The 15,590-nt window shown below is 45.2% G+C and overlaps 1 protein-coding gene across 1 annotated transcript; it reads left to right on the top strand.

Annotated features, from left to right (window-relative positions):
• The first annotated feature begins 7,937 nt into the window (after positions 1–7,937).
• On the top strand, positions 7,938–14,103 carry Hhex (hematopoietically expressed homeobox). Its single transcript, XM_042689275.1, has 4 exons — positions 7,938–8,357; positions 10,453–10,631; positions 10,863–10,913; positions 13,041–14,103. The coding sequence occupies exons 1-4, from the start codon at positions 7,991–7,993 to the stop codon at positions 13,260–13,262; spliced, it is 819 nt and encodes a 272-aa protein (XP_042545209.1). The 5' UTR covers positions 7,938–7,990; the 3' UTR covers positions 13,263–14,103.
• Positions 14,104–15,590: the final 1,487 nt, after the last annotated feature.

The following is a 15,590-nucleotide window of genomic DNA, read 5'->3' as shown; positions in this document are numbered from 1 at the left end:
ATTTTGGCAAGTAAAACATACCAAAATTTTAGGCAAAATATTAGCAAAATTTTAATTATTGTGGGGAACCATTAAAAGGATAGTTAAAAAATCTAAAATAAGTTAATGCACAGAGGTAATAGTTATTTAAATCAAAAACCAGAAAAAGAAAAGAGGAACATAGAACAGGTGGTCCAAATAACAATAAGAGGGTAAGCTTCAAATAAAATGTTTAATTATAGTAAATTTTAAAAATAATGCAGATTACACAAACAAAGCTTAGAGACGGGGATAAAGTGAAATTCTAACTATATTACCTTCTAGAGTATGATGGCATGATGGTTAATCCTGATTGTTAAATAGATTGGACTAAGAGACACTTAGAGAATTTGTAAATCTATTAACAGTCTGAGAACATTTGTAGAGATTTGTCTTGTGGGACAACAAACTTGAGTGGGAGGGTCAGGTGGGTGACAACTGTATACTTGCCATGAATGATGGAGGCACCATCCAGTAGGCTAGGGGCCAAAGTAGAATGTGAGGATGTCCTTCAGTGCTTGCAAGCTGCTTTTTTTTTTTTTTTTTTTCCCCTGCCAGTCCTGGGGCGTGAACTCAGGGCCTGGGCACTGTCCCTGAGCTTCTTTTGCTCAAAGCTAGCACTCTACCACTTGAGCCTCAGTACCACTTCCAGCTTTTTCTGTTTATATGGTACTGAGGAATGGAACCCAGGGCTTCATGCATGCTAGGCAAGTACCACTAAGCCACATTTCCAGCCTGCAAGCTTTATTCTTAAGTAGGTTCATATAGAGCTGCTGCGGTCCTCTCTGGAACTCCATTTTCCTCAGTTGTCCAGCTTTTCAAAAGGACCCACACCAGTGACTCCCCATGGAGCTTTCAAGTCTTCCAGCATCAGAATGGGGCTGCATCATTGGTCCCTCTTGTTCTGAGACTTCTTAGACTGAACAGTTTCCCTGTTTCTCTGTCAGCTGTTGTAGCACTATACAGCTTCTGATGCTATGACCCAATCTAATAAATTCCTCTTCTAATTGTCTGTGTGTTTGTACAGTAATGACTATGGAGTATATATAAGTATATATATAAGTATGTGTATACATATATATACTATATGTATGTATATATACTGTATATACACACTGTTCTAGAGAATCCTAATAGTACCTTGGATATTTGTAAAAGATGACATTTCTGATATTGTGACACTTGTTAAAATTATTGTTACATTACTGACTTCTGTACAGTATATCTTCATCATTAAAAAGAATCTTTAAAATTTAATAATTCATGTTCTATCCAATTGCCCCAGGATAGTCCCAGTTCTATAACTATTACAATAACTCGTAGTACATTTTCATCACCCTCAAAAGAAACCCCACCCATTAGCAATTACCTTTCAGGTATTTCCATCTTCTTCAGTTCTGGCCAATCTCTAGTCTACTTTCTGCTCTACAAACTTGACTGTTCTGGATAATTATTTAGATCAGATCATACAATAGGTGGTATTTTCTGTCTTGTTACTTTTGAGGGAAAAAAAAGTTTTCAAAGTTAATCCATGTTGTATTGTGTATGAGAACTTCATTCCTTTTTATTACCAAACAATATTCCACTATATGAACATACCACGTTATACTTTATCACTTGATGGGCATTTATCACTCTGGGGGTATTATGAACAATCCTGCTATGAACAAGTCTTTGTGTGAAAAGATGTTTTCTTTTCTTGGGTCTATACCTATGGGTGAAATTCTGTTTTTCTGCCTCAGGAATAGCTGGACTTTTCCAGAGCAGATGCTTAATTTTACATTGCCACTAGCAAAGAATGAGGGTTTCTAATCACATTCGCATCAATAGTTGTTTTTGTTTTCAGAAAATTATTGTAGTTATCCTAGTGTGAAGTGGTATCTCAATGTGGTTTTGATTTGCATTACATGATGATTAATGATGTTGAACACTCTCAGATGTTCATGGCCATCTGTACATCTTCTCTGGAGCAAGGCCTATTTAGATCTTGAAAAAGTAGTTTTAAAACTTGGGTGCTGGCTGGGAAGGTGGCACAGTGGTAGAGTGCTTGCCTAGCATGAAGCCCTGGGTTCGATTCCTTAGTACCACATAAACAGAAAAGGCCAGAAGTGATGCTGTGGCTCAAGTGGTAGAAAGCTAGCCTTGAGCACAGAGGGGCTCAGGGACAGAGCACAGGCCCCGAGTTCAAGCCTCAGGACTGGTAAAAAACAAAACAAAACAAAGAAAACTTGGGTCCTCATAGCCAGGTGCTGATGGTTCACACCAGTAATCCTAGCTGCTCAGGAAGCTCAGATCTGAGGATCACAGTTTGAAGCCAGCCCAGGCAGGAAAGATCGTGAGACCCTTATCTTGAATTAATCACAAAAAGCTGGAAGTAGAGCTGTGGCTCAAGTAGTAGAGCACTAGCCTTGAGGGAAAAAAAAAAAAAAGCTCAGGGACAGCAACTAAGCCCAGAAGACAGCGCGCGTGTGCACGCACGTGTGCACTCACACACACACACACACACACACACACACACACACAATTAGGTACTCGAGTTCTTCATCACTTTTTGTTGTATATCTTGAGTTCTTAGCTTCTAGCTTTTTGCTAGCAAACACTATAAACTCTACCTAAAGTTCTATGGGAGTAACATTCACCCAACACTACAGAGTCATGCATACAACGTTGTTTATGGATGTAGAAAAAGAATTTGAGTGAAGAAAGTGCTGCCACAGTGACTACTATCATGTAACGCTCTGATCCTATTCATGACAAAGTATTTGTCTGGTATTTCGTAAGTTGATATAGTATTAAGCTCTGACTATTCTTAAATATTAAGTAAGATATAATAAAATGACACGTGATTAATGAATAGAATCAAGTTGCTATCACAAAATCCATCAAGGTTTTCATGCTATAGCTAATTTGAAATTTTACACACACACACAATTTATTTTTGTGCCAGTACTGAGGCTTGAACTCAGGGCCTTGTGTTCTCTCTTGGCTTTTTTGCTCAAGGCTAGTAGTGTTCTATCTCTTGAACCACATCTCTTCTTACTTTTTTGATGATTAATTGGAGATAAAATGTCTCATGGAGTTTTCTGCTTGAGCTGGCTTTAAACAGAGATACTCAGATTTCAGTCTTCTTAGTAGCTAGGATTACAGGTGTGTACCACCAGCACCTGGTTTCTACATATATTTAATTATTGTAAAGAATTTGCAAAAAGTTTACTTACGTTCCTACTTGATAAGTCAGAGGTGAGAACTACATTAAAAAAAAAAAAACCATTGGTCTCTTGTACAATAGCAATGACTAAAATAAAGGGTGCCAAATTTTTGGAGAGAGTCTTGTTTAATTCAGTATATAATTAAAATCTCATGTAGCTTTATTGGTTTTAGTATCCAGCAGAGAAAAAATATTGAAACTCCAAGAGATTTTGAATTAAATAGCTACAACAGTTTTGTTTTATTAGTTCTAACTGTGAGGAAAAAAAAATCATAAGGACAACTTTGAAAAAAATCTAGTTCTTTTAGAGCCCCGAATGACTTTTAAAACAATAAAACAAACTATAAAACCTACACAAGCAATATTAAAAATTATGTAGTTCAATAAATGTGACATTCACAAATGTGGTTGTAATTTTTTTTTTAACTACAGCCAAGTGAATGTGGATCTGATGACTTTTTTTTTTTTTTTTTTTTTAAGGCAGTGCTGTATAGCTTAACAGAATTAAGTGCTTCGATTTGTTGGTGGGGATTATGTAGTGGAGCTGGAATGCCTGTCTATGGCTTTTAAGATCTCTACCTACTTTCCAGGGTCTTCCACTGCATAATAAAGGAAAGATGTTTCCTTTATTGGTGATTGTTTAATAATACTACATTAGTAGTATTTCTAGCACTTTAGCATTTATTTTTGGAAAGTTAGTAGTTTTAGATCTCTTTGGGTGGTCACTGAATTAAGCACAGAATCAGCTACCACAAAATCACCATTGTGAAAGACTGGCTAGAGATTTCTGCAGAGGAATTAAATGAACCGTACTGATCGTCTCCGTTGCTAATGAGATGGATGGGGCAAGACAAAGGAGAGAAAACATAAAGGGGGAGGGAGTATTTGTGAGAAAAACAATTCATATCTGATTAGTTCAAAATCATAACCTTGGAAAACTCAGATATGATTTTTTTTTTTTTGCCAGTCCTGGGCCTTGAACCCAGCCTGGGCACTGTCTCTAGGCTTCTTTTACTCAAGGCTAGCACTCTACCACTTGAGCCACAGTGCCACTTCCAACTTTTTCTGTTTATGTTGTACTGAGGAATCGAACACAGGGCTTCATGCATGCTAGGCAAGCACTCTACCACTCTACCCAGCCCCTGACTTTTCTTTGTAGGGGACTTGAACTTAGCCTCGAGTACAACGCTTTTTCACTCAAGGTTGTTCTCTACTTTGAGCCACCGATCCACTTCTAGCTTTTGTTGCTGATTAATCGGAGATTAGAGTCTCTCAGATCTGTCTGGGCTGACTTCAAACCAAGATCCTCAGATCTCAGCTTTCTAGGATTACAGGTGGGAGCCAGTGGCACTTGGCTTCAGATACAACTTTTCGAGGCACATTTGAACTTCAGATAATAAATGCCCCTTTCCGGTCCTCATTAAGCTACATGATGAGAATGAAGACTGGTGGAGCTGGTGAACATCAGCTCCCTTCACTGGTGGTTTCCAAGAACAAGGCATTAGTAAGATTATATGCAGACCTAATTCAAATATTTTAAACTTTTAAAATGTAAGGTGGTGAGTGCTGCTGGATGTGTGGCACATTCGTAGTGCACCTGCCCAGCAAGCAATTTCAAATCCTAATAAATCCTAGTAAAAAAAAGTGAAGGGAAGTGGAGCTATGGCTCCAGCGGTAGAACGCTTGCTTTGAGCTGAAGAGCGCAGGGATAGCGCCTAGGCCCAGAGTTCAAGCCCCACAACTGACCAAAAAAAAAAAAAAAAAAAAAGTAAAAAGTGAAGGTAAAAAAAAAAAAGTAAAAAAACACTGATTTTTTTGAAATTTTTATATTGAGAACTTTCAAATCTACAGAAAAGTTGAAGTTATAGGACAACCCTACTGTATTCTCTCCAATTAATAACTCATCAACTAATAACTTTTATCTCCCTCTTTATTCATGTCTATATTTACGGATATATATATATATATATATATATATATGAGTAAATAGAAGTGTGTGTTATATATATATGTACGTTGAAGTATTTGAAAGATATCATGACCTATCATCCCTAAATATTTCACTTTAGTCTTATTTCCAATGAGAATATTTTCCATTATAACACCACCAATATTACACTGAAGACAGCATTAATTTGGTCATCTACATACAATTCATATTCCCCAAAATGTCATAGTTTTTTAATCCAGAATCTAATCCATTGGGATATTATGAGACATTGTGAAATCCTAGCCTTTTGTGTTTTACTCAGTATTTGTGGTGGCCAATGGTGCTCTCTTCTAAGGAATGTACTAAGTAAGTGAAGTCTTCTGACTTCAGCAAATCATCTACATTTGTATTGGCATTTTTCTGGTTCCAATACAGGAGTATTCTTATGGACTCATGAGTGTATTGTTTTATAATGTATTTGTGTGTGTGTGTGTGTGTGTGTGTGTGTGTGTGTGTGTGTGTGTGCTGGTACTGGGGCTTGAACTCAGGGTGTGGGCGTTGTCCTTTATTCCTCTCAAGGCTGGCACTCTCCTAGAGTCACACCTGCACTTCTGGGGCTGTTCTGTGGTTCATTGGCGATGAGTCAGATCTCAGCCTCCTGAGTAGCTAAGATTAAAGGCATGAGTCACAGGTGCCCAGCTGTGGAATGTACTTTTGAAGTTTAAATCACTCCATGTTTGGCTAGTAGAAGCTTCAGCTGTCTTTCCAGTTTTTGACACAAGACATCTTTGAGCTCATCTTCTGCCTTTCCTGCCCTAGACCTAGATGCAGCCACTAATTCAAGGACTTATTTACACTGTGAATGGGCCACATACACGGTTTAATTTTCCAAATATTCATTTTCCATTCATAGGCACCCAAAGTTATTTTCTGTTATGGTTATCTCTCCAAAAATAGTTTATGTAACAACAAACTGATATATCATATGCTCCACCATACCCCCCACACATCCTCTTCCGATTCTGGTAGATACCTATGAATTCATCATCTTTTTTTTTTTTTTTTTGCCGGCCCTGGGGCTTGAACTCAGGGCCTGGGCACTGTCCCTGAGCTGCTTTTACTCAAGGCTAGCACTCTACCACTTGAGCCACAGCACTACTTCTGGCTTTTTCTGTTTATGAGGTACTGAGGAACCTGAGGTACCCAGGGCTTCATGGATGCTAGGCAAGCAGTCTACCACTAAGCCACATTCCCAGCCCCTGAATCCATGCTCTTAAGTAGGAAGCTTTAGGCTAAGTGCCTAGTGTTTTAGAGGAAGCAGACCCAGGGTGATGTACTTGTCCAAAGCTGTGTTAGCTAAAACTTTCACATGCTGCTCTCTGGACTTGGAATGTTCTCTCACAGTCTAGGCTTTCCAATATTCCCTCCTTCTTTAATGCGCCCCTCCCTACCTCCACTAGGAGCCGGCTCCTTGTTATATAGTTCCAGATCTTTGCTCATGTCTGTCTCCTTCTTAGCACAAATCTGTTATTGGGTTAATTTCATTTCCTGTCTCGGCGAGGACAGGGATCACTGCCTTCATACAACAAAACGTTGGAAGTGAACCTGAACCTAAGTCCTCCAGCTCCCAGTTCTCTCCTCATCCTACTTCTGCCCAGGGTAGGTGAAGAAACTGTTCCAAGACGTAAATTAAAACAGACAGACAGACAGACCGACAGGACATAATCCAGGGAGTTTTTTCAATTAATAAGAGGATTTTAGCAGACACGGCTCACAGCGAGGTGTGATGACCACAGGAGGGCGTCAATCAAGAAAATGCCCCTTTGCCCCAGAGGCGAGTGGAGTCGCCCAGGGACGCGGCCACACCGAGCAGCTCCACCGCTACGATGGAAAACACGTGCGAAACGGAGGAAGCGCGGCTGTGACCCCCAGGGCCGAGGGAGGGGGGTGGAGAGGGATTGGGAGTAGGGTTCCCCATCTGTGCCCTACCGGGTGAAACAAAATTGCATCGCCTCGGCTTCAGAACCCAGGCCCCGCCCAGATCCTGTGGCCCGAGCACCTTCTGCCAGCACCCTAGGAAAGTGTCCGAACCCCGGATCACCCAAAATGAAACCGGCCGGAGCGGCCCCGAGTTCCGAGCACCTGAAGTCCAGTCGTCGGTAAGCCGATGGGTGCATCTGAAGTACGAGGCTTGTTCTCGCTGGAGCCGACGGAAGGAAGCCAGCGCCCTCGACAGCGACGGGGTCGGGAGACGCCGGGGGAGAAACTGTCAGTGCCCCCGTTATTCCAGCGAGCGCGCCGACCGATCAGAAAGGGCTCTCGGGCCTGCGAAAGTGCGGCCTTTGCCAGCCATCTTTTCGCCCGCCGACGCCCGCGGCCCTCGCCTGGGGCCGGGCCTGGACAGTGCCCCTGAGGTTCCGCAGCGGTGCCTCCAGGCTGGGGGCTCCAAGCCTGCGCTCCTGGCCGCGGCTGGCACTACACTTCGCCCAAGGCCCTCGGCCAGCCTCGGCCGGAGGGCGTCCCGAGCCCGGTGTCTGGAGTCCTCCGTGGCGACAGCGGTGGCAGGGCACCCGACGCAGGATCCCCGGAGGCCCGGGGCCAGCCCGTGTCGGGGGCGGGGAGCTCGGACGGCGGGGGCGGGCCACGGGTAGGGGCGGGAGGTGGCTCCCGGGCCCCGCGCCATTGGCCGCAGGGCCGGGCGGCAGGAAGGGGCCAGCGAGCGCGGCCCCACCCCGCGGTCGGAGGAGCCTATCGCCGGGAGCCCGGAGCGCGGATAAATGTAGCGCCGCGGCGCGGGCGGGCAGCGTTCCGAGGGGCTGGAGCGCGGCGGAGCCATGCAGTACCCGCACCCCGGGCCGGCGGCTGCGGCGGGCGCAGTGGGGGTGCCGCTGTATGCGCCCACGCCGCTGCTGCAGCCCGCACACCCGACGCCCTTCTACATCGAGGATATCCTGGGCCGTGGGCCCACCGCGCCCACGCCCACCCCCACGCTGCCGTCTCCCAACTCCTCCTTCACCAGCCTCGTGTCCTCCTACCGGACTCCGGTGTACGAGCCCACGCCGATCCATCCCGCCTTCTCGCACCCCTCGGCCGCCGCGCTGGCCGCCGCCTACGGCCCGGGTGGCTTCGGAGGCCCTCTGTACCCCTTCCCGCGGACGGTGAACGACTACACGCACGCCTTGCTGCGCCACGACCCCTTGGGTAAGGTGGTCGGGTCTCGGCGGGGCCAACCTCCCAGGGTGATGACGGGGAAGGCGCCACCCGGCAGGTGGCAGCGCCCGGGCGGCGGCGGCGGGGACGCGAAGAGAGGCAATAGAAAGTTGTGGCAAAAGCTATTGAAAAAGTGGCCCTCGGGCGCGCGCGGGGACCGGAGGCGCGGGCCCTGGGCGGCGCGCGGCCGGCGCTGACCGCACTGTGACTCAGATTGGTTTTCCTGCGCCTTGCCGGCGTCGGGGCGCGCGCGGACTTGGGACACACCAAGGGGCTAGTGGCAGAGGGCAGCCCTGGACACGAGTGTCACCTGGGTCAGCATCTCCCCCTCCCCTTAACACGAGGGACGGGGAAGTGGGCGTCGTGGCGCCCCAGGCCGATCGCTGCCCGGCCCCCCGGGTGATCTCAGGGCTGGACTTGGTTCAACAAGCTTGTGCAGTGAAAGAGCCTGACCCTTTCCGTTCATACAGGAAATCTTGAGTTCTCGATAGGAGTAAATCTGGTTTCAGAAGCTGTTAAGTGTTTTCCTGGCTGCACGAAGCAGACCCTTCCCCCGGAGTAGTGCACGCTGCTGATTATTTTATCGACATCCTCAATACAGACAAATTCAGGAAACACTCGACTTCTGATAGCCAGGATCCGTTTTTCTGATATTGTTCATTTCCTCTGTGTGGGATGTGACTTTATGGCAGCTAAAATAACCAGTTGCTTCCTTTTTTTTTTTTTTTTTTTTTTTTTTGAGGCTGTTTTGCACCAGCCTGAAGCCTGACGCAAGCAAAAATCTCGAAACAACAACAACAAGAAGACCCCAACAACAAAGCCAGCTTTCAAAGCGTTTAGACCTAGCCTTACGGACGGACAGACGGACCCATTTCTCTTTGCAGTTAGGAAGGTTGCAGACCCAGGGCGCCAGCTTTGAAGCACAGTGCAGATGACCTGGGCACATAGAATATTGACCGCTTGTGCCCTCAGTGTATGCCCTTAGCAAATAAGTCAACCACTGGGACTCCAAGTGGCCCTTGGCACCTTTGGGGTCTGAATCCCTAGGGTAAATAAGAAAATCGGGAGCTTCCTCTGAGCCAGCAGGGTTTTAAATCAACTCTGTTAGTAGAAGGAACCCTGAAGACAATTAATATCTTAATTAACTTCCTGATATAAACCATATTTTAGCGCAGCCTCTGGCTCAGGCCTCCCTCCTAGTCCATCATTAGATTTGGGAGGTGCGCATGATAATAGTTTTGTGTTTGAAAAGCTTTTCATGTTTGTATTTTTAAACTATAGCCTCCAGGCTTGGGAGTGGGGGGGGGGGGGCCAACGTCGTGGCTTTGATCCCCGATGGGGCCAAGAGGGAGACCCTCGGCGGGGTTGGGCCAGGGACGAACATTTTCACGGAGCGCGCGCTGGGTTTCCTTGGGTGACTGCTGGGACCACGCAGGAGGAAGCAAAGAGGGTTTTTTTTGAGATAGACCAACAGGAAACACATTGACGGAAATGTTGCCATAGCCCATGAGGTGGCTTTAACTGGCCGTCCCTGCCGGCTGGGTGTGAAATCAGAGGAGACCACGACGCCCTCCCACCAGGATTGGAGGCACCGTGAGCGCGGCCCCACGCGGGGCGCGGGCCCACGCGCTTCTGCACAGCCGAATTCTGAGTGGTCTAAGCGTTCGGCTCCCCTGCAACATGCACATTGAAATGCAGCTCACCCAGGGAGGGGACTGAGGGCTGCAAAACCGGTGTGCATATATTCCAAAGCGACTGGTAAAAGAAGATCGTGGTGTTTTAAGGATTGGATTAAGATTTGTGTTTGTAACCAGCCCTAGGTATGATAGTTGCCTGCAGAGCAGGTGCTCCGTGCATATGGAGATTAGCCCTGTAGCTTTGAGTGTGTGTGTGTGTGTGTGTGTGTGTGTGTATGTGCGGTTGACTCTTATGTGCTTGTAGGACAATGTGATTGTGATAGGAATGTATCTAGTTGGGTGGCTTCCCCTACTTTGTTACCCTCTCCCCTAATCTAGGCAGGGCTGGGGGCTGGGCTGCCCAGGCTACTCCAGGGCCATCACTAACCTCTTCCCTCTTTCTCTTGCAGGCAAACCCTTGCTCTGGAGCCCTTTCTTACAGAGGCCACTACATAAAAGGAAAGGTGGCCAGGTGAGATTCTCCAACGACCAGACCATCGAGCTGGAGAAGAAGTTTGAGACCCAGAAATACCTCTCCCCTCCTGAGCGGAAGCGCCTGGCCAAAATGCTGCAGCTCAGCGAGAGACAGGTAAATAAATGCATCTCGCATCCCGGGCCTCCTCCCCAATCCCTCTTCCCTCCATCCCCCCCCCAGCGTGCTTCGAAGGTAGCCACCCCTGAGCACTGGCTGTTCCAGTGGTGTCTGGCAAGGTGGTGACTGCTTTGCTTTGCAGCCCCCAATCTCCTTCCTCCCCCCACTCCCTTCTTCCCAGTCTCTCAGGATTTTGGACACTTGGCAAGTTTCCTTTCTTTCCCATAGGTGAAAACCTGGTTTCAGAATCGGCGGGCTAAGTGGAGGAGACTAAAACAGGTATGGACATCGTGGTTCTGTTTCTATAGAAATAAATATTTGTATCATGTTATCTCAGAGCAAAGCCTGTGATGGGTTGTATACAAAAGTCATTTGAGAGCCTATTTAACCTCTTCACCTTGATTAAAAAGGCAAATAGTCCTGCTGAAATGCAGGATGAGTTGCTCAGGTGGCAGTAATGCTAAAAGCACCTAATGCGGTTCCTATATCAATTATGCCCGGGTTTTCACACACTGGCTAGTAAAACTCTGGCCTAATTGTTTTATAAACCCCATATGTTGTTTATCTAATTAACGCAGGAAAGATAAAGTAATTGACAGTAAATGACTTAAGCAGTTATCTTTGGGAGAAAATTGTTTCTTTTATTTACACAGCCATAATAAACCCTGGCAGAACTCAAGGTAAATGTAAAGACTAAACACCTTTAAGTCATGTTTGCACTGGTTTTTTTTTTTTTTAGAAGAATTAAATATCAAAGAGTTTCAAAACAATTTTTCTGTCTAGTGCCACCTCTTAAAATGAATCTTAAAACATGTAGGAAAATATCCAAACCTGGTTGAAAAGTAGCTTAAACTTTCTAACAGTCTTTCTTCAGTGACCTTGTTACGCAATATGTAATAAAAAAGCAAAGGCTAATTTGGTTTTTAAAGAAGCTCTATTGACTTAAAGCTCAAGATTTGTTTTTGATGTCCTAGTCTGGATGTTTTCAAAGTTATGTGAGAAGTGTTCACTTATACATATGAATTTTCAAATAATAATATTTGGAAGCAGTAATACAAGTAAGGAAATTTGATATTGGTTTTAAAATTTATTGGTCATTAAATACAATACATTAAATACTTTTTCATTAACTACAAGATGGTATTCCCCCAAACAAAAACAAAAACCATCTTGAAACATAAAATAAATAATGGTAACTTAATTATTCTAACATGATTTAAATATTTGCAGATTTTCCCCCCCCTCATTCTCCAACCTTGTGCATCTGCTTGTTACATAAGCTGCAAACTTGGAGAATATTTTTTAAATTTTATTTTATTGTAAAGATGCTGTACAGAGGGGTTACAGTTACATGAGTGAGGCAATGTGTATATTACTTGTAGATCATTGTAATCCCTTCCCCTGTTGTTGTTCTACTATCCCTTCCCTCCCCCATTGGAGACTATTTTATAGTCTTGTGTTTAGAATTTTTTTTGTAGTAAATCAGGTTTCTATGTAATGTTTATATCCTCTTTAGACAACCCATGATTAAAATTTCACTGGTTTAGTTCTTGTTCAAAAAGCTTGACTCTAGTTTACCAGGGACTTTTGAAAATAGTGGGTTCTATATAATATGGGAGTCATTTTTGAAAATCTGCTCTAGATTTTAAGCAAATTGTAGTCTGCCTTCTCAAATGGCGATATTTATCCACTTTTACAAATTTTGCTTGCCATGATTTATAGCCTAAAACATATTTACACATAGATGTTCATAAGTTTATTCTAGAGAATGAATAGATATGGTTCAATCCAATACCTGAGATTTTCTTCTTAATTCATCATTCAAGTTTTTTTTGATACTGAAGATTGAACCCAAGACTTATACACAGTATGGCCCCCTCCCTTAACATTCTTCTTTATAAAATGTCTAGAAGACTGTTAATTGGCAAGATTTAAATAGTTAAGATATTGTGTATCTGAAGTGATCCAAGATTTCCTCCCCTAAACTTGGCCTCAAGATTCAATAAACACTTAAATACACTTACACATATTCATGACTGGTTCTTAACTGGCTTAAGCTTAATCTTCTCAGATGTGTTGTAACTTCTTTCAAATGACAAATCACAAGTATGTATTTTCTGAATAAAAAGATTGATAGCTGAAAAAACACGATAAACTAAAAATGTAAATGATGGTGCAGGAAAAGAAGACATCTTGATTTTTTTTAATTGTGAACATACTGTACAGAGGGGTTACAATTACATGGGCAAGATAATGAGTACATTTCTTATCAAGCATTCTTGCCTCCTCCTTTGTTTACCCTTCACATCCCTTCCCAGCCTCCCCCCCAGGACATCTTGATTTATATCTGCTATCTCCCCATATTTCATGATCTTACCGATCTCCATTTTTATTGGTTTCCTTCAGGAGAACCCTCAAAGCAATAAAAAAGATGAACTGGAAAGTTTGGACAATCCCTGTGAGCAAGGACAAGACTTGCCCAGTGAACAGGATAAAGGTGCTTCATTGGATAGTTCTCAATGTTCCCCCTCCCCTACCTCTCATGAAGACCTGGACTCTGAGGTTTCAGAGGATTCTGACCAGGAAGTGGACATTGAGGGCGATAAAGTCTACTTTAATGCCGGATAATGGTCACAGATGATCGACTTGGTCTGAAAACTGGATTTGGGAATTAACATTCTTCACAGAAGAACTGGAAAATGGAAATCCATGATATTCTGGTGTTTTCTGGACACCCAGAACATTTGGTGCACTGGCTAATTAACAAACCTCCATTGAAGCCTTAATTTTCACTTAACAAATGATGTACATATTGTTTTTATGTTTTGATAAAGTGACTAATTTCATCCCCCCTTTAAAAATTGTTTCTATTTATAAGAAGTAATTTTGAACTTGTTAAAAATTTTAAGTTATAACTTAAAGGCTTTACTAGTAAGGAGCTCGTGAATGACTGTTCTATAATTGTATTTACATTCTACTTGATGGAAAAGCAAAGGAACACTCTCCATCCAGAGGTAGGTCATGGAAAAAGTCCTCCTCCCCCATTTCAGACAGCCCTGGGATACTTTAAAAGAAAACATTACTTTTATGACATTCCTAGACCTGGGAGGTGGGGGGGCTTCATAAATCCAAATTCACTTCAGTGATCTTGTCTGGAGGATGTTGGGTTCCTTTTGTAAGGGAAGAGTTAAAAACAAAACAAAACAAAAAAAACCCAAAAAACAAAGCAAAAAAAAAAAAAAACCCAAAACGTGAAAACTCTTGAGCGCTTGCTTTTGTCCTGTCACTTGGGACCTGTTTGACCAAGGTGCTAAGGAGGGGAATACAGCCCCTCGGGCAGAGATACTGACTCACCCGTGATTAAAATTAATCACAAGCTAGACTTAGTAGCTTAAGTGTAAGTGGATTGTAGATAATGTTTATATCAAACAATGTCCATAACGTGTACATAAAATGGCTCACCGTAAAAGAAAACAAGCCCTGTCCACAGGTATTTTTTTTTGAATGAATGACTTGTCTATAAAACACATGTGTCCGCGGGAAGGCCGAGCTGGGGGGGGGGGGGTTTACTGTTTGGTAAGACTGTTAGCTGGAACGTCGGGGCGCTCGGGTGGTGGGCTGGGCTCTCCGCGGAGCCTTAGCCCGGGAAGGGGAGCTGGAACGCGAGCGAGGGCCTTTCTTGGGGTGCTTGCGGGACAGCTGGGCTGGTGTGTGTTTGCAGGAGGACCTCAGCTCCCCAAGCCAGGCAGGTTCAAGGCCCGGGCGCGGCAGGAAGCAGCACAGATCTCCCCGGCTGTGCCACGCCGTGCGGGGCGCCCGGGGCGCCGCGACCATTCTCCTGCCCGTCGGCCTTGGTGGGCGGGAGTCATCGGCGCGTCCTGCCACGGCCGCCGGGGTCCCGGAGCCGCCCTGCGCCCAAGCCCGCGGCTGGGAGCCGCGCTGGGGGAGCCCGGAGTTGGCGCTCTGGCCCGCGCTCACTCTCCGCGAGCTGCGCGGGTCTCCCGCCGCGGCTCAGGGAAAGTCGTAGCCCGCCCCGTCCCTCCATCCAGTTCCGCCGGACCAGAGCAGCGATTTACATTTCTGCAAGTTCTCAGGTGCTGCCCGGGCTGCAGGTGCAGAGCACTTCCCCAGGACGCTGCCCGGGGACCAGGCTGGTGGGACCTGCGCTCAGCCCGCCCTCCGCCCTTCCCGTAACTCCTGCCTGCGCTGGGTCGGTCAGAGGTCACCCACCCAGGTGGTGGGCGTGAGGTCTGATGGCTGGACCCAGGGTGGAGGGTCCAGAAAGGCTCATTTGGAGGGGGGCGGGGGAGAGAAGAAGCTGGATTTAGGGCTGAACTTCTACCATCCTGGGTATTGCTAGTCTGTCTTCAGCTACCTGCCTAGCAGATGATTTTCCAAAAGGAAGGTGGGAGAGACCTAGAAATCCCCTCCTTTAGCCTAGGTCTTCGCCAGCCACTGAAGAGTGGGTGAGAACCTATGAGAGAACCCTACTCCTGGCCTGGCAGAAGAGGGCTGTGACCCCCTCCCCCCCAGAAATGGACATTCAGACAAAGAGTAGAAAGTCATTGTCCTTAAATGCAGCAGTGGTATTCACTGGACACCGTGTTGAAGAGGAACTATACAACTTATGCGTGGAGATGCCAGGGAAACACTGGGAGAGAGGGAGGGAAGGGTTGTCCAAAAAGAAATGTACTCTTTGCCTGACTTATGAAACTGTAACCCTCCTGTACACCTACCTTTATAATAATAAAAAATTTTAAAGTCATTGTTCTTAGTTCTCACACCCTGCCTCCTCCTACCCCAAGAAGGCAGGAATTGTGAGTAAATTAGGTTTCTGAGAAAGAACTGAGTACTTAAGCAGAGAGGTAAGGATAAGCCTGTAAGTTTAAAAACCTGTATTAAGAGTGTGTGTGTGTGTGTGGGGGGGGGGGTAATTGGGGCTTGAACTCAGCCTGG

Source organism: Dipodomys spectabilis, unplaced genomic scaffold, assembly GCF_019054845.1.
Source record: "Dipodomys spectabilis isolate Male_0828 unplaced genomic scaffold, ASM1905484v1 ptg000125l, whole genome shotgun sequence".
Lineage (NCBI taxonomy): Eukaryota > Metazoa > Chordata > Mammalia > Rodentia > Heteromyidae > Dipodomys > Dipodomys spectabilis.
Note: the sequence above shows the minus strand (reverse complement) of the source record. Positions and strands in the feature narration are given on the sequence as shown.

What these genes read in the sequence shown, in the direction of transcription:
- Hhex (XM_042689275.1), top strand. Translation starts at nt 7,991, where the DNA reads ATGCAGTACCCGCACCCCGGGCCGGCGGCTGCGGCGGGCGCAGTGGGG. An exon ending in TGCAGCTCAGCGAGAGACAG is followed by an intron (nt 10,632 to 10,862) that starts GTAAATAAATGC and finishes TCTTTCCCATAG; the next exon opens with GTGAAAACCTGGTTTCAGAA. An exon ending in AGTGGAGGAGACTAAAACAG is followed by an intron (nt 10,914 to 13,040) that starts GTATGGACATCG and finishes GGTTTCCTTCAG; the next exon opens with GAGAACCCTCAAAGCAATAA.